Raw genomic sequence first — 24,179 nt, 5'->3', positions numbered from 1 at the left:
CATATGACTTCCGTGTTATACAAAAGCTCTCCCCAAATAGGTGGTCCCTGATGACGAAGATTTATTTACAGAATTTACCTCCCCCCTTCTTAAAAGTGTTTTCTTCCTACTTACTCCAACTTTAACAAGCTTATAGAAAGTTCTTAATAAACTGACAAACAATTCTTATATAAATTCTCATTTGGAATACTCACGCTAATTCTAGAAGTTAATAATCTAAATTTAGTTCTTGCCAATTGAATATCATCATGATAGTGATATGTATTCAATTTCGAGGATTAAAGTATATATAAATGAGTAAACCCTTAATGCTGATACCTTATACATGGACAATTGTTATGGTTTGTAATTTGTTTTAAATACTATGACTTAACTTTAAATAATACTATACATTTCAAAAAGAAATATTTGCGAAAAAACTTGAAGTATTGTTTAAGGAAAATAATATTATTATTTTTTTTTTTTTTTTTTTTAAATAAATCAAAACAGGGGGGCCACCCGATTCCGGAGCTGCATTTTAGAATTGAGGTTGACCTTTAAAAAAATGCAGATCAGAATAATGAGTGATAAACATTTAAATTAAAAAAAAATATTTTTGAATGTAGTTGTCATTTAATATTAATTGGCTTTTTATCCAGATCAGCTTTTTACTTAGTAGGGGTTGTTTTGCTAGATCTTCAGTTTCCTTTATACTTTTTATAACTTGTTCTTGAATTTGACGCCGTTAATTGTATGTCGTTATTTTCCATGTATATGAGTTTGAAATATCTTCAAGGTATATATCGTTGGTTCTTTTTAAGCAAATCATAATTAAAAAAAAATCATTAATAAGTAAACGATAATGTTTTATTGCTAAAATTTGCTTTCAATTTGATAATCTAAACAAAGACTCCACGATTTCGACATTTGTATCGTATGAACTGGTCACTATTAAAACTGTCTTGTAGCATTAACATAAGAAAAAGTTTCCATTGATCGAGCTGTTTTGATGATGTCTTTTTCAAAAGAAGATAAAGTTAAACCAGGAAGAACACTGCGATTCAAATAAAAAAAAAATTACCAAAAATTTAAGCAGGGGACATTAAGATATCAATCAAAGTTATTACCCCTTCTCTTTTTGAAAATCAAAATATACTTCATGTTAGAACATATTTCCCTTTAAATGTTCATTTATGCATTTTCATGATTCATGATAACATCTTTTGGAGTAAAGCAATGCTTTTCACTTGGTTTAGAAGTAAAGACAATTTTACCGATAAACATCTTAATATACTTCCTATGCATTAACATTTCTATTACATTTTTTAATTGCAAACAATTGCATCCTGCTTTTTATTCATTTGATGTGTTAGAAAAATGAATATGCATGACATTGATTTAGGGTATATAAGCTGTTGTTCCCTCATACATGTATCCACACATCTTTGATTGACAAAACTTCAACTTCAGAGTTGTAGCAGCAGAGCCTTATATTATTTATAAAGGTAAGTGTGTGTGTTTCGGTAGGTATTTTCTTCAATAATTGCTGACAGTTGAAATTAAAAGGACTTACATAAGTGATTTAGCAAAACTAATTATTTCAGAAAATAGTTGTACAAAAAATGATTGTTCACCTTTATTTTTTTCCTTTACATTTTATATATATCGCTGCTGGTATACTGAATTCTTTTTTCATACATACATGTTGTTAGTTCAGTAGAAAATGATAATCAACAAACATCTCTTGTGGAGGGTTGTCTCATTGGCAGTCATACCACATCTTCTTCTTTTACATCATAAATGTCGTAAAATTGTTCTATCTTTAACTATTCATTTAATATATTTTCAATTGTTGAATGAAAATGCTTTTGTAATATACTAAGGTTTCACATTGTTGTGATTTGTCTAAAGCAAAGTGTCAGAGTTCCCGCGTTGACATAAATTATTATTGATACACTCACTCCCGGTATATTTTTCTGTTAATTAACCACACGGATCGTTCAAAGCCATATGGTGTTTGTACTACTTGGCTTAGATTGACTTTGCCAGATTTGGCACATCTCTTTAAAATTTTTGATTTAACTTCATTTGGACCGCCTTAAGTCGAAGAGTTGAAATATCGTTTACGTTTGTTCCGTTGTTTGATATAATCGAGAGTTTAATTTGGTTAGGTTTTACAAACTTTTCATTTTTTAAATTCATTTTTGAGTTCGATATTTGTGTTTATACTTTTTTACTGAATAAGATGAATACATGTTTAAACACATGCATGTACGATGTTTTTCTTATGGCATTTATCTATTTACGAATCATATACATATTATTCAGGTAATTTTCTTTCTTGTAGATACGTTTATCAACTTCAAAGGCAATTATAATGACTACTATTCTAACAGGGATTGTGTTTGTGTCGATGTGTCTTGCAAGTACTGGTAAGATTTTAATTTACCAAAATGTACAAATATGTAATGTATTGATAGCGAAAAGTGTTTCAAGAACATCCTGTTGCTAAATCTGACTAACAAATACGACAATCATTAACTTAATAACTGCTTGTCATAGGACTATTTTGTGACTGCAATAAAAAATAACTTTAGACGGAACAGCCACTAAAATAACTTTAAAACGAGTCTTGCACAAAGTTCACTTCGACCATCCTTGATTAAACCATGGTAGTTAACGTTTGCCTTGGTCCACCATTTACTATTTCAACTTGCCTGGCTCTAACTTGCATAGGCTGTTAACATATGATAAATTGTCCATGTTTCTTATCATATACATTACTACATGTATTCAATCTTCAAGGGGATTTTCGATTTGCCTTTTGCATATCTAAAACGCTTGTGTTACTCTTTTAAAATAAGTTTACGTACATTGCATAAATAAACGAAGACCGTATTCTTCAAATCATAAAAGGTTTTGGTCGAAGGCAAAGCTCTAACCCGTTTAATCATGTAGCAGCCCGTAAATATTCATAAGCTTACAGTTTGGTTATGATAGCATCGAATAACAAGGGTACTCTAAATAGAAATATATTTATGCCAATATTTAACGTTTGGTTACAGGGTAATATAAACATGCTAAATGACAGTAATGTTGGTGTACAACAATAAAACTGATGGTCGTCTTTAATTTAGAGTCCTAATTTTTCTTTTTGTTATTAAAACAAAAATGAACCTGCATTAGGAATCCGTAGTTTTGATATGCAAAGATAGTTAGAAAATCAAAATAATTTGCTCACATTAATCAAACAAAAAAATGTGTATGTCAGTAATCAATAAATATAGTAATGTATGATGTATTGACTAATATAATGATTACACAATTATGTCGGCTTTAAGATTTAACTTTACGCAATTATGTCGGCTTTAAGATCTAACTTTACACGGTGTTGACATGAATATCAATCATGTGGTCATTTTTATAAATTTCCTGTTTACAAAACTTTGAATTTTTCGAAAAACTAAGGATTTTCTTATTCCAGGCATAAATTACCTTAGCCGTATTTGGCACAACTTTTTGGAATTTTGGATCCTCAATGCTCTTCAACTTTGTACTTGTTTGACTTTATAAATATTTTGATTTGAGCGTCACTGATGAGTCTTATGTAGACGAAACGCCCGTCTGGCGTACTAAATTATAATCCTGGTACTTTTGAAAACTATTTAAACCATTGGGTCGATGCCACTGCTGGTGGACGTTTCGTCCCCGAGGGCATCACCAGCCCAATAGTCAACATTTCGGTGTTGACATGAATATCAATCATGTGGTCGTTTTTATAAATTTCCTGTTTACAAAACTTTGAATTTTTCGATAAACTAAGGATTTTCTTATTCCAGGCATAGATTACCTTAGCCGTATTTGGCACAACTTTTTGGAATTTTGGATCCTCAATGCTCTTCAATTTTGTACTTGTTTAGCTTTATAAATATTTCGATTTGAGCGTCACTGATGAGTCTTATGTAGACGAAACGCCCGTCTGGCGTACTAAATCATAATCCATGTACTTTTGAAAACTATTACACAATTATTTCGACTTTAAGATCTAACTTTACACAATTACGTCGGCTTTAAGATCTAACTTTACATATTTCAATTTATATTGCTGTACCGACACTAAAAATAAAAGTTTTGATATCTTATCTTGGTTTATAATGACAATGTTTGTCCCCTATAGACAAAATTTGTACTCATAATTAAACTATATGCCTGACGAGAGCTTCAACTTTTTCTTTTATCATTTTTAAGATTAACTTCATCTATTGATCATTATATTAACATGACAAAAGTGTAACTGCAACTAATTCATTCTATACTTACTTTACAAACAGATTTTTATATATTTTGTTTAGAATAGAAGGGATTGAGTTCATATTGTTAGCACAATTGTGTGCAAATCTAAACAGAAATGATTTTGAAATGCAGCAAAATGAAATTACTGTATGAAACTCGTTAAATATCTATCAAATTTCAAAATTTCTTATGCACATCGTAGGAGAATAACGTGTTGTTACATGTTATAAATATGTGTTATAAATCTTACGATGAAATACCAGATTTTGATTGATTAATACGAGGGACACAGTTTGCTCTATCTCTAGCTATGAGGTTTTTTATATACTGTTTTACATAACTAACATACATCTCGTTACTTTTGTTACATTTCTAATGAATGGAACAGATGATAGAGCAAATTTTCACCCGCCGATAAACATTCGCCTCGGTTGATACATTATTCAATGTCCAATGATTTTTAAAAGGCATACTATATGTTCGTTTATGTATGTGTATATTATACTTTTCAAAATCTTTAATTTTAATTTTTTTTCAGCTGCATTTTCATATTCATTACAATCAGGTTCCCTAACAGTGGGTGTAGGAAATAAAGTCAAATACACCAAGCCAATTTACATGGGTACTGGATATGATACCGCGACGGGTATTTTTACTGTTCCAACTAGTGGAGCTGGTACTTACTTAATATCTGTTACCATGATGTCTGGCTTTTCACCTTCTCACCTTACTGTAAGGAAGGATACCGGTGGAACTGTTACGATTTTGGGGTGGCTATTCACCGACAGGAGTTATAACATGGCATCACTAACTATCGACTATCTTCTGGCAGACGCCGACAGGATTTATGTTCAAATGAATAGTGGATCGGCCCTGTTTGATGTTTATAACACTTTCAGCGTAACCAAGGTCACAACATAAGATAATAATTCATCATATCAGCTTAAAACATATAATGGAACAAAACATATAAGCAGTGAATGCTAGTAAATAAAGTTTACCATTTTTATATTGTTACACTTTTTTATCGAGTTATTGGCTAACAAATGTTTTCAAAGTGTTGTTTAAAGATCTGTCTACCTTATACCTAAAACAAAACATGTATTCCATGTTTGTATCATTAGTACATTGTAATGTATTTTATTGTAACTTCAACTTTGTAATAAATATATTTTTCTTAATTTTACACGATTTATCTATTTCCTGGCATGTTGATGATTTTTAATTAATCAACGTGTAGTTCGTTTGATCTCACTACTTCCTCAGTAAAAATTCTCTTATGTCGTCAAATTGTCTTGCCATTCCTTTGAATTTCTTATCACCACAAACAGAAAAAAGGCGACCATGTTTGATGATGTCACATAGAAAGAACAAACCTTTCTACAGATCATTCGAAAAGAAGGATTAAATTTGTCTGCATATTGTTAAAAAATTAGAAGCGAAACACCACCAAATAGTGTGCAATACGATATTTATCCACTTTTGACAGTTAGTTTTAAAGTATTCAAAACGCTCGGCAATCCTCGCGTATAAAATTTTAAATCTATCGGTCTCGACTGGATAAATATCGTATCTCACCTGATACAGTAGTATAATCTATATACCTAAGACGGATATCAATTAGGACATAAGGAATACGTTAAAACAAGAACCAAACGACACATACAACTTACAGATCTTAAGGTAGTTCGGGGGTTTAAATTTTCGCGCCGTCTGCGCATACAGTTGCGCAATGATATCGTAAGTCACGCGTTTTGTCGTAATTTGCAATCACAATACTTTTTGTTTATAAAAAAATCTTTTCTATTTAAATACATTGAGAAAGAGGTAAATAACTATAATATCTAGTTTTGGGCTGGAATTCAGCTTACTTTGTGAAAAATCATACAGAGTCAAGGAGAAAATATACCGACGAGGATATCACTGCCATGTTGGACTTTTTAATTGACAACATGTTTGTTGAATTTGGAGGTTTGGTCTTCCAACAGACTATTGGAATCCCAATGGGTACCAATTGCGCTCCTCTACTTGCCGATTTGTTTTTATGTTCATATGAAGCAGAATTTATTCCAAGAAAGGAGAAAAGAAATTAGCCCAGTCTTTTAATTTCACCTTTCTGTATATTGATGATGTACTGTCTCTTAATAATAATAGATTCAGTGATCACTTACGTTTAACATATCCGAATGAACTTGAAATTAAAGATACTACCGACACAGATAAATCTGCTTCACATCTTGACCTTTTTCACTAAATGACTACTGATGGTAGGTTGAATACCAAAATTAATGACAAAGGCGATGATTTTAATTTTCCTATAGTCAACTTTCCATTTCTGTGTAGCAACATCATAGCGGCACCAGCATATGGAGTATATAAGATAAGATAAGAATTCTAAATAGAATATATATGTCTCAATTGATACGTTACTCTAGAGCTAGCTCAAATTACGTTGATTTTGTTGAACGAGTAATACTGCTTTCTCAAAAATTGCTAAGACAGGGCTATGAATCAATCAAATTATGGTCATCACTCAAGAAATTTTACGGTCGCCATCATGAGCTGATTGGCCATTATGACAAAAGTGTGTCATATATCATATCTGACATTCTTCTTCAGTCATAATAACCTTCCATCATTACCGAACTGAGCAAAGAAATAACACCACGGGTGCCGTATACGGCGCAGGAAATGCTTACCCTTCCGGAGCACCTGATGTCACTCCCGGTTTTTAGTGGAGTTCGTGTTGTTGTTTTTTAATTATTATTTATAACTGTTGATGTAAATGTCGTTTGGTTGTGTGAGTCTTTGTTTACTCCTTGGTTTTGATTGTTATTGTCTTAACTACAATTTCTAAATTGAATAAAGTTTATTATTAAAATTTTCATTGTCGAAATAGTACTTAAAATATGGAGCATGCGAGGTATGTTTTACGACAGAAATCAATTATGAGACCGTGGAATTTTGGGTCCTCAATGCTCTTCAACTTTGTATTTGTTTGGCCTTTTAACTGTTTTGATCTGAGCGTCACTGATGAGTCTTATGTAGACGAAACGCAAGTCTGGCGTATTAAATTATAATCCTGGTACCTTTGATAACTACTGTAACATGATAGATGAGATCGAGGCTACTTTTACTATATGCAATATGGCGGAATGAAAGGTAAATAAAGTACTTATATACATTTTTATGGGTATAATTTTCATTAGTGTGAATGTTTAACATGAAAAGAACAATGGTACGGTGATGATACTTCATTGATTGAAATATATTCAGTCCGATGATCGTTTGGTCTCTTCTCTCAAAACATATATCATGTTTAATAATATATATATGAAATCTTTGACCACTTAAATTGCCATTATCGGCACACCATCATACATCAGAGTAGGAAGTTGATAGTTGAAAAAGCAAAGTTCTACATGGTAAATGTTGGTTGATTTTGGATTATATAAGGTGTGTGTTATGTTTGATAACCGGTGTAAGAGCTTCTAAAGCTATTTCCGTGTTTTGAAGTCTATTTTGGAAAGATTGTATTTCCATGTTTTGCATCTATCTATATAAAGTTCAAGTATTTTTTTTAGTGCTATTCTATCTTTTAACAATAATGTTACATGATATTATATATTGAGTTTTATCTCCCAATCAAGATTTTTAATTGACAACAACTGTCCTTTCTATTTCCTATAGATAAATCTGCACATTGCAATGGAGATTAGATTTTAGAGCCACCTAACGCCGGTCACGATCCAGATGAATTTAATAGATTTATACAGATAGTTATTTAGTCAGACATGTATATAAATAATATGATTTGTGAACTTGTTGTCAATAACTAAGAATTGAACTTACGGTCTTTGCGCGAGACGCCTTTTTCATAGTTTGTTTTATTCATAATTTACCATACGCTTATATATATATATATATATATATATATATATTCACGTTTGGCCTAAGTTGGGTTCACCTGTGTTAAAACACATACCTGATACGTGAAACTGTCATGCATAATAAGATATTTATCAAAGTATGACACATATCTTAAATTGACAATCGTACTTAAGAATTTGCACAATATATTATTATTAGGTTATAGCCTGCACCCGAGTACTATTATGCTGCTGTGGTAAGGAGTGAATCCTATAGTTTTATCAACATGAATAACATGAATACCATACAACAACATATCTACGTACAACTTTAGTGTGAAACTGTCGTGCACGTAATAGTTATACACCGAGGGATAGGTGTGTCTGGATAAGAAACACCGTCGGCCGTATCCAGAGGTGTATAACTAACTTACACCCCATTCTTAACCCTATATTTGTTAACATTGAAGAAAAAAAAACGATATAATATTTTATGACAATATAAAACCATGATTTGTAAAATTGTTTTTTTTTATTACCTGAACCCCCACTAGTTACCTTTCTGTGGTTATTTTCGTTCAAACTTTGACAAGTGAGTATAATTTTCAAATGTAAAAATTGTGTTAAAAAGACATTAACCCGAATAAAGAGCAGAAAACAGCACAAGGACATCAATGGGTATTCAACACGGTGACAAAATCCCGCACCCGGAGGTGAGCTTCAGCTGGCCCTTAACCAAAAATGTGTGCTAGTTCACGCACAATGGACGTCATACTAAACTCCAAAACTAATAAATGAACAAAAATTAAAAAGACATACAGTAGTTGCTATAGAAATATTAACATCTGAGTTTGCTTTTCATTAGAAAATTCATATATAGCTACACTATCTCAATCCTAGCAGGACCCTTATACTGCAAATGATTGATTTATCATTCATTGCAATATAACATCAAATGCTTTTTAAAGTCATATGGTACTTCATTTTATTTTAAAGTGGAATAATTTTATATATTCCAATTGCAGATGTTTACTATAAAACACGTGTACTTTAAAGGAAAACCCTTTATCGTATCAAAACGCGAGGTAATAAGCAAGGCAAAGTGTTCACTTAATGAACTATATTTTGTCGATTATATATGTTATTGATTCGTAATAAATGTTTTAAAAAAATCATGCATAGATGATTGTTAAGAATATATTGGATTGGTTTAATATAATTTCCGTAGCATTACAATTTCGTTTTTAATATATGACTTTAAATGTGATTAAATAGTTTAACTGCCTTTGTTGTAGCCTTTTTAAATTCATATGTGGTTAATATATTTTTACGTAAAACAGTTTTATACAATGCTTTTGTCAACTACTTGCCACCGTGCCATTTTCATATTTTTCATATGAGATGTATTATCAGCCTTCGGTCAATATTTAGCCCGGCAGAGTTTCGCGTCTTGAGCTGATATCATGACCTAGGAATTAACATACAGTTGGTATGAAGACTGTTACATAAAATTGAGAATGGAAATGGGGAATGTGCCAAAGAGACAACAGTCCGACCATAGACAAAAAAAAAAAAAAACAACAGCAGAAGGTCACCAACAGGTCTTCAATGTAGCGAGAAATCCCCGAACCCGGAGGCGTCCTTCAGCTGGCCCCCAAACAAATATATACTAGTTCAGTGATAATGAACGCCATACTAATTTCCAAATTGTACACAAGAAACTAAAATTAAAATTATACAAGACTAACAAAGACCAGAGGCTCCTGGCAGTAATAATATGGTACAAAAAATAAGTGAGTTCCATGCCAGAGCCCGTGCTTTTTATGTAACATTTCATCGAAAGATTATTTTTTTATTGCTACTTTTTTATATATATATATGCTGAATGATTTACTTCAAATTCAATCAATAGGTCAACTTGACATCGGTAGAACTTTATAGTATAAATGTTAAAAGATTTTATTGGCATGTTTTATAAACGTATGTTCTTTTTGTCGAAATTAAGTGTTATCCTTTCAATGATTTAGCAAACATTTCAATTATTAGCAATAAAACAATCATGCTGATATGAAAAGTGATTGTTTAATACATTGAACAATGATATGATGTCAGTTTAAAAGACAATAACTATATTGAATAAAATTATAATGAATGAATCAAAACCAAAATTATCTACTTCGTGTTGTACCCGTCTGTCTCTGCAGGCAACAGAAAATTAGTTGTACACGGTCACTGACTTTATCTGAGATAAATTGACTTGTTGTTCAGTAAGTTGTCTAACCCGTTTATGAAAGAGGATTACTTATACACACAAACATATTATTTTGTTTACAAGTTTAAAAAAAAAGATGTTGACAAATAAAACAACCCCTCGTTCCAATTTTCGTTTTGCTTATGAATTTATGCTAAAATGAATTGTTCAATTCACGTGTTTTAAAATGTGTTGACAAAATGCACACACAGAAATTTTAACATTAAATATACATGCTGCAACTTTAACTTTAACATCAAACCTTATCAAGATCATCGCACGCCCCCCTCATGCTGAGGGTCATTGTGTTACTCAATTCTGCTTTCATTTTGCTTTGGGCTAAAATTATATCTAAAATAAGGTTACACTAAAGACCTGAAAATGGACCTGAAAAGACCTGAAAATGGACCTGAAAAGACCTGAAAATATACGACCAAAATTATTCAAATTGCAATAACCTTTTTTTTATCAGATGGAATTTCTTCAAATTGAAATTTTATTAATTGCAAATATCCATATTTCATTAAAATCTAAATATTTTAAATTTAATACAAATTTTTGATGCCAAAAGTTGGACCTGAAGGGAGAAATGGAAAGACCTAAAGGGACCTGAAAATTTGTGGTCGGACTAATTCTAACTTCAATTACTTTTTTAATATTCAATGGTTATCTTTCAAATTTAGATTTTGTGAAACTAAAAGTTCAGTTTAATGATAGAATTAAAAAAATATGTATGGGAAATATCGTTGAGGTGTGAAAACTCGGAACTGAACGGAAAATTAAATGACATAAATTTGCTTGAAAAGACTGCGGTCAGATTTATTCAAGATCTTAACTGTTTTTAATCAATCTTCTTGAAATATGAATTTTGTTACAGGAAAGGTTTAATATATCATTGAAAAAAAGTATTGTCTAACTTATAAATAAAACATTATTCGGTCACAAATCCAACTTTAAACTTTACAAATTAAAAATATAAGCATATATCAAATAATACGTGAATCAGATCAACGCTCTAACTTTTTATAAATAGTCAACTTTGAATCGTTTTTAGGCAGCCGCAACTGATTATCATAATAGAAATAAACACAAACAAAAATTAAGGGACACGATACATAATTTATTTTTACCAAACTCTCAATCCCTAATAAAAGTTAATTTTCAAAATAACATTAATTCTTTTTCTCAATTTGTTTTCTATTTAAATTTATCAAAATTGTTCTTTCGAGTTTTGATTATTCTTTGGTATCTCCCGTCTTTACTTTTCACAGTATCAGTTTTGCGTATCTTTTTAGTTTCTTCTTTCAATACAAATTAGAAAGAAGATGGTGTGTGATCCCAATGAGACAGATCTCCACAACTCCGAACATGAAAAATGAACAACCATATTTTTCGTCTATGTCTATTATTTTCGTTTAAATAAAATATTATCGGAAATTTTAGGCTCATTCAGATTTTTAATTTTCCGTTCAGGTCCCAGTTTTGACACCCCAACGATATTTTTCATACATATTTTTTTATATTATCATTATATTTATCTTTTTGTTTCACAAAATCAAAAGTTGAAAGATATCCACTGAATATTAAAAAAGTTATTGAAGTTAGAATAAGTCCGACCATAGATTTGCAGGTCCCTTCAGGTCTTTTCATTTCTCCCTTCATGTCCAACTTTTGGCATCAAAAATTTGTTTTTAATTTAAAACATTTAAATTTAAATGAAATATGGATACTTGCAATTAATAAAATCCCAACTTAAAATAGTTCCATCCAATAATAAAAAAATTATTGCAATTTGAATAATTTCAGTCGTATATTTTCAGGTCTTTTCAGGTCTTTTCAGGTCCACTTTCAGGTCCACTTTCAGGTCTTTAGTGTAACCCTCTAAAATAGGTATTAACGATCCCGGGATCATAATACACGGCTTCAACATTTTCGAGTTGGATTACCTTTAAATAGAGACTGTTTCAAACAGGCATTAAATTTAGTTTTGAACAAGAACACATATTCTCTTGTTAAATTCATATTTTCGACACTAGCATACCAACTGATATTAACAAAATTTAATTACTTCGTTTCGTAGTGGACATTTTGTGAGGAATGGCAGGGACAAACCTTCTAAAATTAAAAATCCCATGTCAAAAGCTGATTATTAAAATATGTTGGTTCTAAACATACTTTTTGAATAATTTTAAGAACCTATATTATGTAAGAATAACATTTATTTCTACCCTTTTTTACAATATTTTAGAGTATAAATATTGAACATGAGGTCTTGGGACATGCCATTTCGGTTAATCGAACCATTCAGTAATCAATATCTTATTAATCCCTCTAAAACAAATGTAAATATGTTTAAACTAAAACAAATGTAAAAATAGTATGTTTCTTTGATTGAAAATGTTTAATCTAATTCAATGTACTGACTGCACAAAAAAATACTTATAAAGATAAACACATTTTGTCAAAAGTGTCTGGGACAAGAAATCACGTTTTTATTGAAAAACTCCGTTTTTTCTTTTAAAGGAGACCGAGTTATGTATCAACTTTTAGACTATTCAATTTGATAGTTAAAAGTTTATTAGTGTTTATATCGGAGTAACAGTAACAAAAGTATATAATTATAAATTTTAATTTTAATATTTAATTATAATGAAATATTCTTACACTTTAATTCCAGTGAGATATAATTTAATAGCATATTTTCTATTTTGCCGGTGCAGACTAAATAGCAAATTTGCTATATATTTTGCCGGTGCCGGTCAAATAGTCGCTGCCTTAAAAAAATATATATATTGTTACTGACTGTACAAGTGTGGACACAGAAGAGTGTGGATAGTATGTTTGGATGTTTGAAAGTGTCTTATGACAAAAGGGAGTTCTATGTTTTCCTATATGGTGTTATTAACTGTGTTGCACGATGCCAACCAACCTGAGCATTAGGAGTATTGTTTATTTAATATTTAGTTTTTATTTTCAGGACGGGCATGGATGAGACAGTAATTACATTAGTTACCAAATGATTATGATAGAATATGTTCACATCTTTGATTTTGGATACATTTTGTAGCTAGGAGAGCAACACACAATAGTTTCATTTTTTCATGTGTTTTTTTTCTAAATGGGAGATGATATATAGATTTGATAACATGATTTATTTTTTGTACATACATAAGGCCGTTAGCTTTCTCGTTTGAATTGTTTTACATTGTCATTTCGGGGCCTTTTATAGCTGATAATAGGGTATTGGCTTTACTCATTGTTGATGGCCATATGGTGACCTGTAGTTGTTAATTTCTGTGTCATTTTGGTCTCTTGTGGAGAATTGTCTCATTGGCAATCACACCACATCTTTTTTATATGTATTTGCTTACTATTTGTATGGTTCTATTTATATTATTTTGTGGTAAATCATCAATATTATTAGTAAAACAATTTGTTAAAATGTTACTTAGATTATAAAACATTTATTGGCTTTTAGTAATGACAATGCTTGACATGATGCTTGGGGCTAGATGATTTAGGAAGTAAACCTTTGTGCTGATTTTTATCAATTCTTTAATAATATCTCCTCCAAATCAGGTCGAAGCAAAGAAAATCTTTGACCAATATGATAATGATTTCACCAAAAGAACCTTTGTGAGCATGCTGCTTGACTTATTTAAACTTACCTTCTAATTCTATATAAAAAATCACAACTCAGAACAGGAATATGTCTAATTTACTTCAACTACTGATATGCAAACCTGAAAACAGACACAAAAATATCAAACAATAGTGATTGAAAGATTGATTGCACTTTGAATATATACTATAGACACGTGATACATGAGCCGGTTTGTTTACAAATAACAATGTCACGTGCTCGCTCACTGACGTCACATTTTGCATCGATCTTGCAATACACTACACAGTTCACTCATACAGAACCAATTATTATGCAAACATGCAACGTAAATGTGATTGGTTATCAAATAATACAGAAATAATGCATGTACAGTTTTAGAAGAAATAAGTTCATCAAATAGATTAGACTTTGACTTTTGACACGAATAGGTCGGGTTGACATTTTCTGTCATCGAGGATAATATTGAGATAAATGGGATTAAACTGACTGTCAAAAATGTCTGGAGAAGCACATCTCGAAAACCTTAATATTAATAAGCCATACTTACATTACTCTATACTAATAAGCTTTTTGTAAATGAAATTTCATAATGATAACGATAAATAATTGTGATGATGGCAATGGTCAATGCTGGTTAAATTGGCGCTAAAAATATTCTTACTCCTATATATTGCTTTACGTAATATAATTTGTATGGAATTGAATTTGACTAAAGTTCAGCACTAAAAAAAACGTGAATATGCAGATACATGACAAGATATTTCTGATAAAGTGTGTATATATTTCTGTAAACGAAGTTGCCTGTATACTTCACTAAAGATTACATTTGAGCGTAAGGAGATCTCTATTTGTGAATCGGTTTATTAAACCCTTTGAACCCAGGGTCGAAGCTCAAGATGTTAACATATTAACGGAGTTGCATTTATCTCATTGAGGCCATCTATTTTCATTGCGGGGTTTCACATATTTAATCGGAATTATAGAGAAAATAGAATGTTGTTAGCAGAATCAAAACAGAAAATAATGAACACTTGATTATTTTCAGCAAAACATAAATTGGATTGAGGGTCTGTGTATTCACATTATTTGTAAAACTCTCCTTATTCCTGTGAAGCGTGTGCTTTACATCGAGGCTTGCTATGCTTTACACCGACGCCACAGTACTTCAACCAATCAGGGAATGTTTATTTGGAGCATTCGACCTATTTCATCTCAGATTTTGGCACATTTTAATCGAAACTATAGGAAAATGGAATATTGTTAGTACATATAAAATAGAAAATGATGAATACTTTTAGCTAAAGAAGATTTGGATAGGGTTTCTGTGTATTCACACTATTTGTACAACTCTCCTTACTGATGCCATATATTGGAATTTCCGTGACCTAAATGGTTCACGAAAATTAATATTTTTATATATAGTATAGTAATAACTTACGAACAAAAATAAGAAAAACCGCGGCAATCGATAGTAAGATTGTGTTTTTACGGAACGGGAAAATAGAAACTTAGACATATTTAAATACATTTGTATATAAAAATCATTTGCCTACCTGGGCAGGACCACCTTCGGTTTTCTCAATAATTTGGTAAATAGTTATCAAAAGTACCAGGATTATAATTTAGTACGCCAAACGCGCGTTTCGTCTACATAAGACTCATCAGTGACGCTCATATCAAAATAGTTATAAAGCCAAACAATACAAAGTTGAAGAGTATAGAGGATCCAAAATTCCAAAAAGTTGTGCCAAATACGGCCAAGGTAATCTATTCCCGGGACAAGCAAATCTTTAGTTTTTCGAAAAATTCAAAGATTTGTATCAGGAAATTTATAAAAATGATCACATTATTGATATTCATGTCAACACGGTAAGTTTGTCTTTTGTCATTTAGTTCCATTAGTCTTTGTTCTGGATGGGGATCTAACTGGGGTAATAATGTATCCAAATGTCTTATGATATAGTGATAATCCGCTTTAATCCAACGGAAGACGGGGAACACGTACGTGTCATTAGTTTTCATATTTTCTATGAAAATCTTATCCACATACCAGTCACTGGCGAGCCCAGCATTGTGACGCCAAAATTCTATTTCAGCAATTTCATTTCCAAAATGACTAGGCTTTTTGATTGGAAATGCATCTATATTTCCTTTCTCGAGATCATTCCGAAAAAACTTATCCAATACAAATTCCTCAGTTTTATTTTCACTATAATCTTGAAGAATTATTTGAACATAAGCATCTGTTCCAGAATTTAACCTGTCACCAGTCTTCACATATATCATAAAATTGGCATTTTTAAAGCTCGATTCACAATCACCCAGGCTGAAAGTAACAGTCTAAAATAGAAGCTTCTTAGCCAGGTCAATATATAAACAGAAACGCTGTGACGAAGTATCAGATAACTGATTGGGCATAAAATGTCTAAATTGAGGTTTCCAGAAACCCCGCTCGTCACACCCTGTAGTCAAAATCCATAAACCTTAGAGGTTATATCAAAGGTATTGTCCGTCTCTAGACATAGAGGGCAAATGTAGTGTTAACTACCGGATATATCTTGTAGCAGGTCAATGTCTACTTTTGTAGCTTTTCACCAGCGTAATATTCCAGTGTTGACCTTTTGCACAAAAGACCCCACTTGAACGAACTTTGCTTTTACCTTTGGATCAGGTCTTATTATGATATGATGTAATTGATCAACATTGTGCAGAGTGTTGGAGTTTTGTCTAGCTTCGGTTTTAATGCACTAGTCACTAACACGCATGTTGTTTTTCATTTAGTGGTAACGCTTTAGCATTTTTCAAGCATTCATTTCTTTTTGTTTCATTCATAAAGTAGTAATCTTTTATAAAGTTCATTTTCGTAGCTTGGCTTTGAAGTACAATAAAGAACTATTGATGGTTGCGCCCGTTGAAATTTTTCTCTACATGTCGTATCATAGAGATTTATTCTGTAGATTTGTTTTTGATTTTGTAGGTTTTTTTATTGAGAAGGATTGTTCAACAAGTTTTCCTCTACCATCCTGTATGTCATGTGATTCAACTGTGATATCTAGGTGTGAAAAGTATATCATTTTGCACTTATGTTAACCTTTGACAAGGTGAAAAAAACCCGGAATTGAATTCCATTCCGTCTTGGCCTCAATGCTGTAAATGGATCCGACATAGTGTTTATTAGGGTTATCCACCAAATTTCAGTAAAAAGTTACGTTGTGATAGAGCTAGTTCAATCAGGAAAGGATAGTAAAACGACGTATTAGCACATATATTTAATAGGAATAAGCAAAACAAATTTTACATTTGTAATTTATACTCACTTGTCAAAGTTTAAACGGAAATAACCAAAAAGATAACTAGTAGGGTTTAATGTAATAAAAAAAAAATCTTATAAATCATGGTTTTATATTGTCAAAAAATATGCTATCATATTTTTTGTTTTTTTCATTCATAATCAATGTTAACAAATATAGGGTTAAGAATGGAGTGTAAGTTAGCTATACACCTCGGGATACGGCGTATAACTATTCGCGGGTCTAAATCATTTATATAGGATTTCTCTATATTTTTCTATAAATGAACTTTATCTTATAGTTAATAGAAAAATAAAATAAAAAAGTGGGGTCACCGTTCATTTGCGCTCACAATCTGCCTTCGAAAGAAGCATACATTTTTGTAAAGGTATTTTTTTTCTGTTGAAGTAATAGGAGAAATAAAGGTAAATATCGAAATAAAAAAAGAAATTTATTACAGAAATCGCTCAAATTTTACAATAATTTAGTTTAAGTACAGCATATATGGAAATTATATTAAAAAAGATAGGTCACCGATGAGTTGAAAAAGATATTTCAATTTTAAAGCCAAAAAATGGCATTTTTCCACCAAAGGGAGATAATTTGGAACTTTTTTAATAATGTATACATTTTAAAAGTCAAATGGGGCCAACACGAATTGATTGTTTTGAAAGATGTTTGTACCATATGATAAAGTAACAATTACAAAAGGAAATAAATAAAATTTGTAATGAAAAACAAATGTTTGATTTTTTTCTGAAATTTTTATACCCTCGAGCCTCCTTAAGGCTCGTAGGGCAACGTCGGCAGTTTTCGACCACTTAACGGTAAATTCGATTGTGACGTCAGAGAAAAAACAATGGTCATCTTCACGTTACAAGTGAACATCTTTACATATTGGACATTATTTTCGTCGAAGAAACATTACTTAATTTTTGATAATTGCATTAGTAATGACTATTTTGACGTTGTTAAATATTCGGGTATTTTCGACCATGTTCGGGTATTTTCGACCACGGTCGGACATTTTCGACCACTTTCTAATTTCCTTCTGTCATATCACTGATAACATTATATTATGGTTCGACCCCAGAATCAATTGTTCATGAAGTGTTTAATTGATAATTATTTTGCCATCGTAAGTGGAGATAAACGACCATTTAACTTCTCAAAGTGCTACCGTTTCGGTATTCACACGAACGTTACAAGTTTTGATCAGCAACTGATATTATTCAGGCATGCAAGCTTTAAAAAAAATCAATGTTGTGTTTCTGAAAATTTCGAATTACCTGTTTTAAGCGGATTTCACAAGAAAAGAATGAACCTCTACAACTGCTTGCACGGGGCTTGTGAATACTTGTGCAAATTTAAATTAATTGTCGTGACCTGTATTGATAAGATCACATTGTCAGATGAATAAAGTAAGTGTTTCTTTGTGTGAATAAGTATAGTGGTGCACGTGATATTGTTCATTCAGTGTGCCCTTTTACGTTCCATATAATTGATTGATAAAGAACACGCGCTTGAATATGCATTGAACACAAGAAGGCTTATATTATAGGACTAACATTATGATATCCCCCTCAAACAAATAAAAATAAAATAGTTTCTCCCTAAAGTTACGGCAAGTAATTATTTATGACAAAAATGTATTTATCAGAAAAACTATAACAAAATTATAACAAATTGCCGAAGCCACGCTGAATTTATTATTTTTCAAAATGTTCTGTATTCTAAGATAAAATACGGTGGGGGGGGGGGGGGGAGTCAGATACCAAAGGGACAATTAAACTAAAAAAAAATACGACGACAGTCCACACATACCCAACACAGAAAACTAAGAGTGAGCAACACAAACCCCACAAAAAACTAAAGACTGGGCTTCACTAACCCTACAAAAACTAACGATTGTGCAACACGAAACCCACAAAAAACTAGACTGTGCAACACGAACCCCACAAAAACATAAGACTGCAACACGAATCCAACAAAAAAACTAAAGATTGTTCAACACGAGCCGCACAAAAAACTAGACTGCAACAAGAACCACACAAAAAACTAAAAACTGTGCAACACACACCCGTACCAAAGACTAATGACTCCCCCAAAAAATGTGTTTCAACTATCGAAAATAACAACAGATAATGCATCACAGTATACATGTAGCAATATTATTTCTTTAAAATCATTGCACTGTTGTAATAAATATATAGAATTTGTAACTGCAAGTCATACATTCATTTTGAAAATTTTGTCACATAATATATCTGACGGTTTTAGAGGCAATCATCACACTCATATGGAAAGCTAACGATGTCGTCAATATGCACACAAGAAAAGTCAACACCAGAGCATTTTGCATGATAAAAGGAGGAGCAAATCTCGCAACATATATAAATATCGTCTGTTTCAAGTAAACACTTGGAACAAAGCCTGGAAGTAGTCGATTTCTCCGATTTCTTTTGTTTTTTGGATAATTTACGTTTCTTATTTTCTTCCATTCTTTTCTTTTTCTCATTTTTTTTCTCTTCCTTTTTAGCATTTTCCTCTTCCTTTAGTTTGCGTTTTAATTCTCTATCAATCTTACGCTTTTCTTTCATTTCCTGTTCATCTTCTTTCTGCTGTTTTCTATTCTCTAAAAATTTTATCATTTCCGATCCCGATACGGCTTTTGGTAGTACAGTGCGAGTTTTCTTTTTCTTGAGAGTCTTTTGTTCACTTGGAGTGACAAGTAGGAGTTCAAAAGATGATGAAGGTGCTTTTTCACACGATTGTTTGTTTTCGTCTTTGTGTGGTGTTACATTGACATTGCATGGATTAACTTGTATGATGATTTCTGGATAAAGACAAGGAGGCTGATCATGCAATTCTCCAACTATTGTATGTGATGTTTCACATGAGACAGAGTCAAAAATTTCAGATGGCATTAAAGCAATTTCTGTATCCGCCTCATCAGCAATTTGTACGGGTTCTTGATCTAGATTGTAGGTCCCAGAACTATTGGTAACTGGACGACTATCAACCTGGGCATCTTTACAATTCATATCGTCGTCATTACCGAGATCCTGGTCTGGTTTTGCCCTGGCAAATACTTCAGATGGCTCGACTTTAGATTTATCTACACTTTCAACTGAAAATGGATAAAGCCCCGTATGACGGAAACCTTTAATTGCTACATCAACTGTTGTTCCTTTTGCCCACGCCGACTTAAATACAGAAGCAAAGGTACCTTTTGTGACAAATTCACCCGGATTTTTGAACTGGTAATCTCTCACTGAATCTCTCCAGTGCTTCTTCCAAGGCCAAAACAGAGTAACATCACAAGGCTGTAATATATGACTTGCATGTTCGAGCAAACAGTACAATATAACATTCTCAGACTTACAAAGCTGAGCTGTTTCCAGGCTAATATAGCTAGTATGTCCATCCACCAGCAAAATAACCGGTAGCTTTACTTTTCGGTCCTTTATGGCAGTAATAAAATGATCACGCACCCAGGTGTAAAATAGTTCGGAATCCATCCAACCAGTCTTTGTCCGACCAAGTACTGCTTCAGTGAAACCTTCTAGTGGATTAAACCGGAAACGCTCCCCTGGAAATACAAGCATAGGTGGTAAGTAGTGTGCTGTTGCACTCATACATGCAAGAACTGTTATCTGTGATTTGTCAGCTGAACATGTTGAATACACATTCTTACTGCCTTTAGCAGCCAAAATTTTACCAGATTTTGGATCTTGCGGAAAACCACTTTCATCTGCGTTATATATGCGGGAAGCATCTTTCAATATATTTATTCCCTCTTCATAATTTTCCGTTAGGTACTTTGCAAAATCTTCAAACCACCATTTTATTTTTTGCCAAGATATAACTGCGCGTTCCTTACCAAGTTTCTGCGGAGTGCGAGTAGAAATCTCAGGATGGCGTTTCATGAAAGCATATAACCAATCCTTACCCGGCAAATTATCTTTAAATGGGGTTTTCCTACCGTCATGATCCAAAATTGTCTTCACCGTATACAGAAGTTGCTGTCTTGTTTGGCCATAGCCGATTTTTGCCATATCTATGACCCAGTGGACTAGCATTTCTTCCTCACTATCAAATAATACCGGACTAGGTCCTGATCTTGCTTGAAGACTAGATCTGCCATTAAGTTTGTCTATAATAGTCGTTTTTGGAACATTGTATTGTCGTGATGCGGATCGAATTGACATTGCCTTACTTTCAACCATTTGTACTGCATTTTTGATATCCTCTAGAGCATAATTTCTGTACTTGTTTCGTTTCCCCATTGTATTTGAAAATCTGAAAGCAGAAAAAGGTGAGGTAAAAACCTGCTTAAACAAGAAATTGTGCCGACGCGATGATACATGTATTTTATGACTTCATTGAAACTTAATCCAGGCGTTAAGGATGTTAAACGAGACGAAATGGGGTTAAATGGAAATCACTTATACTTGAAGATATCCTGTTTTTATCTCTTTTTAAATGTATCTATTTCATGTATCAATACGATTTTATTTTGCACATGTACATACAAATTTAGTAGACCCGGTCATTTTGCATTTCCCAGACAAGTTAAATGAAGGAAATGATCATATACAGTATATTTGGAATGTTACGGGACAAAGATGAAGCAAATAAAACAGACCGAAAAAAACCCAACCTGTAGCAACTGAGGTATTAAATTAAATACAAATATGATTACACACTTTCGAAAATACTAATATAATATAAACAAACAATGTGGAGAGTTGTCTCATTGGCACTCATACCACACCTTCTTAATTATATTAATACATGTACATTTTTAGAGTAAAAAAAGTGAACAAAAACATTTAAATTTTAACAACCTGGAAGGTGACCCAAGTGCACCACGAGAAAAACAAACACAACAGAGAAAACAGGTAGGAGTTGGTGGACATGGGGTCCCTGGGATAAGGGAGGCGATAATCGGGAGTAACTGGGAGTAAAATAAGGGGGTCGGGTTAAGGGGAATGAGAACAGGGAATAAAGGGGAGGGATTGTTAGCTCAAGTTGATATTAAAAGAAGGGAAGTGGTGATTGCTACCCCTTGTCAAACCCCTCCCGTCCACCCTCTTTTAGGGAGTATTTTATAAACGTCTTCGGGTTTTCTATTGACACGTAGACGAATTGCTTTGATTTCGCGGAGGAAAAAAAATAAGTTTGGACTAAAAAATATCCTTCAAAAGCAGACTGCATTTTGATCTTGTTGCTCAGATAAAGTTTTGATTTTCTTATTTTCAGCTAGTAAAAAAAATTACAATCACAGTGTATTCGACATTCCAATTGCGATAACATTGTCCTTCTGACTATGACATTGTCTATACAAGGTGCCCGATTTCGTTACGTCATTCATATTGTGACGTCACTGTAGCCTTCAAAAACGTAAACAAAGCGTCCATAGTAACACAAAATATACAAGACTGGTCGAAAATAGGCGAAATACGTGTGAAAGGGATATAAGTTGATTATCGGCAAAATATTTTTTAAAATGCGTCTGATTTATTCATTTATGTGTTCATTTTTATTTCCAGGAATTTAGCGAACAGTGTCATTAGGTTTTCATGCTTGAACAGTAGGTGTTTTTTACTGAAATCATTTGTTGAAAGACAGATATTTTTTAACACATGACGTAATACTTGTTTTTATCATGGCGAGATTTTCCACGACAACCGCTACAAATTATGTAACTTACTACTTCTTTCCGTGAACTGCAGCTAACCTAACCTTCCATGACAAATATTTAGTTCTGCAGATCTGCACGCGGAAAGGATGCGGAAACAACGCCTCGCGTGCATGAAATCGCTCCCGAAATGTTCGGTGGTCGAAAACTGCCTCTGGTCGAAAATACCCGACAGTACTCTATAACAACACTCTGTTTAGGGTTCTTCATACTTTATTAATATTCAGGAAAGAAATATACAGCCCTGAAATAATAATAACAAATTTATAATAAGATAATTAATTATCACAGTAACATATGAAGTAATCACATATTTGCATTTATAATAGCTGACATCCTTTGATAAATACAAAGTTAAAATATCATAGCCATAACGAGCGTAAACGTACATTGTAGTAATAAGTATATGATCTATATTTGAATATAACTATCAAACATTATATTTACATATATCAAGGTACCAAAGTACATCAATAATACGTTTATCAATAGAGATCAAGATTAGCCTTACCAATTTGTGGAATCAGGCTATACACAACATCAACAGCATTACATTGGCATTATAACCAATGATCTACTTTTATCATCAATATATGTCTGTATGATCAATGGGTCCTACAAACAATGTACAACACAATAAGTATCCGAATACGCATTATAGTTCCTACAACATTACAATGTTTTAATAATCAATCACAATAGTAATATAAACTTCGTTATCATATATTAAAATTACTGGCTATGACGTAGTATCAGAATAAAGCAATGTGACGTATAAGACTCATGACATAAAGGTCAAAGGTCACTCTCAGAATCATTCAAAAATCTATCTCCCTACTTGCAAACTACGCTTTCATATACATCATACTCTGAATCAACTCTTTTACACACATTTGCATCATATTGGGGTATAGAGTTATACCTACCAAATAGGGCTTCAAGCGTTCCATACAATTCATTCGTCTCTCATACAACTCAAAGTAAATAAAGTGCATTCTTACCTTATAAATTGAATATACTAAATTCAATATGTCCAAAATACTGCAAATGACTATCAATGAAATATCATTCCGTTCCAACCAATATAGATATAGCACAAACTAAAGTAAATATAAATCTCCATTTTCCTCAAACAATATCCATTTCAAATCTGGGGGTATGTCCTAAT

General features: G+C 32.2%; 1 protein-coding gene and 1 long non-coding RNA gene across 2 annotated transcripts; one reads left to right on the top strand and one right to left on the bottom strand.

Annotated features, from left to right (window-relative positions):
* Window positions 1-1,357: 1,357 nt before the first annotated feature.
* Window positions 1,358-5,458, top strand: LOC139486982 (uncharacterized). The gene is made up of 3 exons (XR_011655702.1): window positions 1,358-1,484; window positions 2,327-2,411; window positions 4,811-5,458. It is a non-coding gene; the product is annotated as an uncharacterized lncRNA (long non-coding RNA).
* Window positions 5,459-19,360: 13,902 nt separating this feature from the next.
* Window positions 19,361-23,189, bottom strand: LOC139485427 (uncharacterized). The gene has a single exon (XM_071269903.1). The coding sequence runs from the start codon at window positions 21,594-21,596 to the stop codon at window positions 19,584-19,586; it is 2,013 nt and encodes a 670-aa protein (XP_071126004.1). The 5' UTR covers window positions 21,597-23,189; the 3' UTR covers window positions 19,361-19,583.
* Window positions 23,190-24,179: the final 990 nt, after the last annotated feature.

This window comes from Mytilus edulis, chromosome 8, assembly GCF_963676685.1.
Source record: "Mytilus edulis chromosome 8, xbMytEdul2.2, whole genome shotgun sequence".
Taxonomy (NCBI): domain Eukaryota; kingdom Metazoa; phylum Mollusca; class Bivalvia; order Mytilida; family Mytilidae; genus Mytilus; species Mytilus edulis.
This window is presented reverse-complemented; position numbering and strand designations above follow the sequence as displayed.

What these genes read in the sequence shown, in the direction of transcription:
- LOC139485427 (XM_071269903.1), bottom strand. Translation starts at nt 21,596, where the DNA reads ATGGGGAAACGAAACAAGTACAGAAATTATGCTCTAGAGGATATCAAA.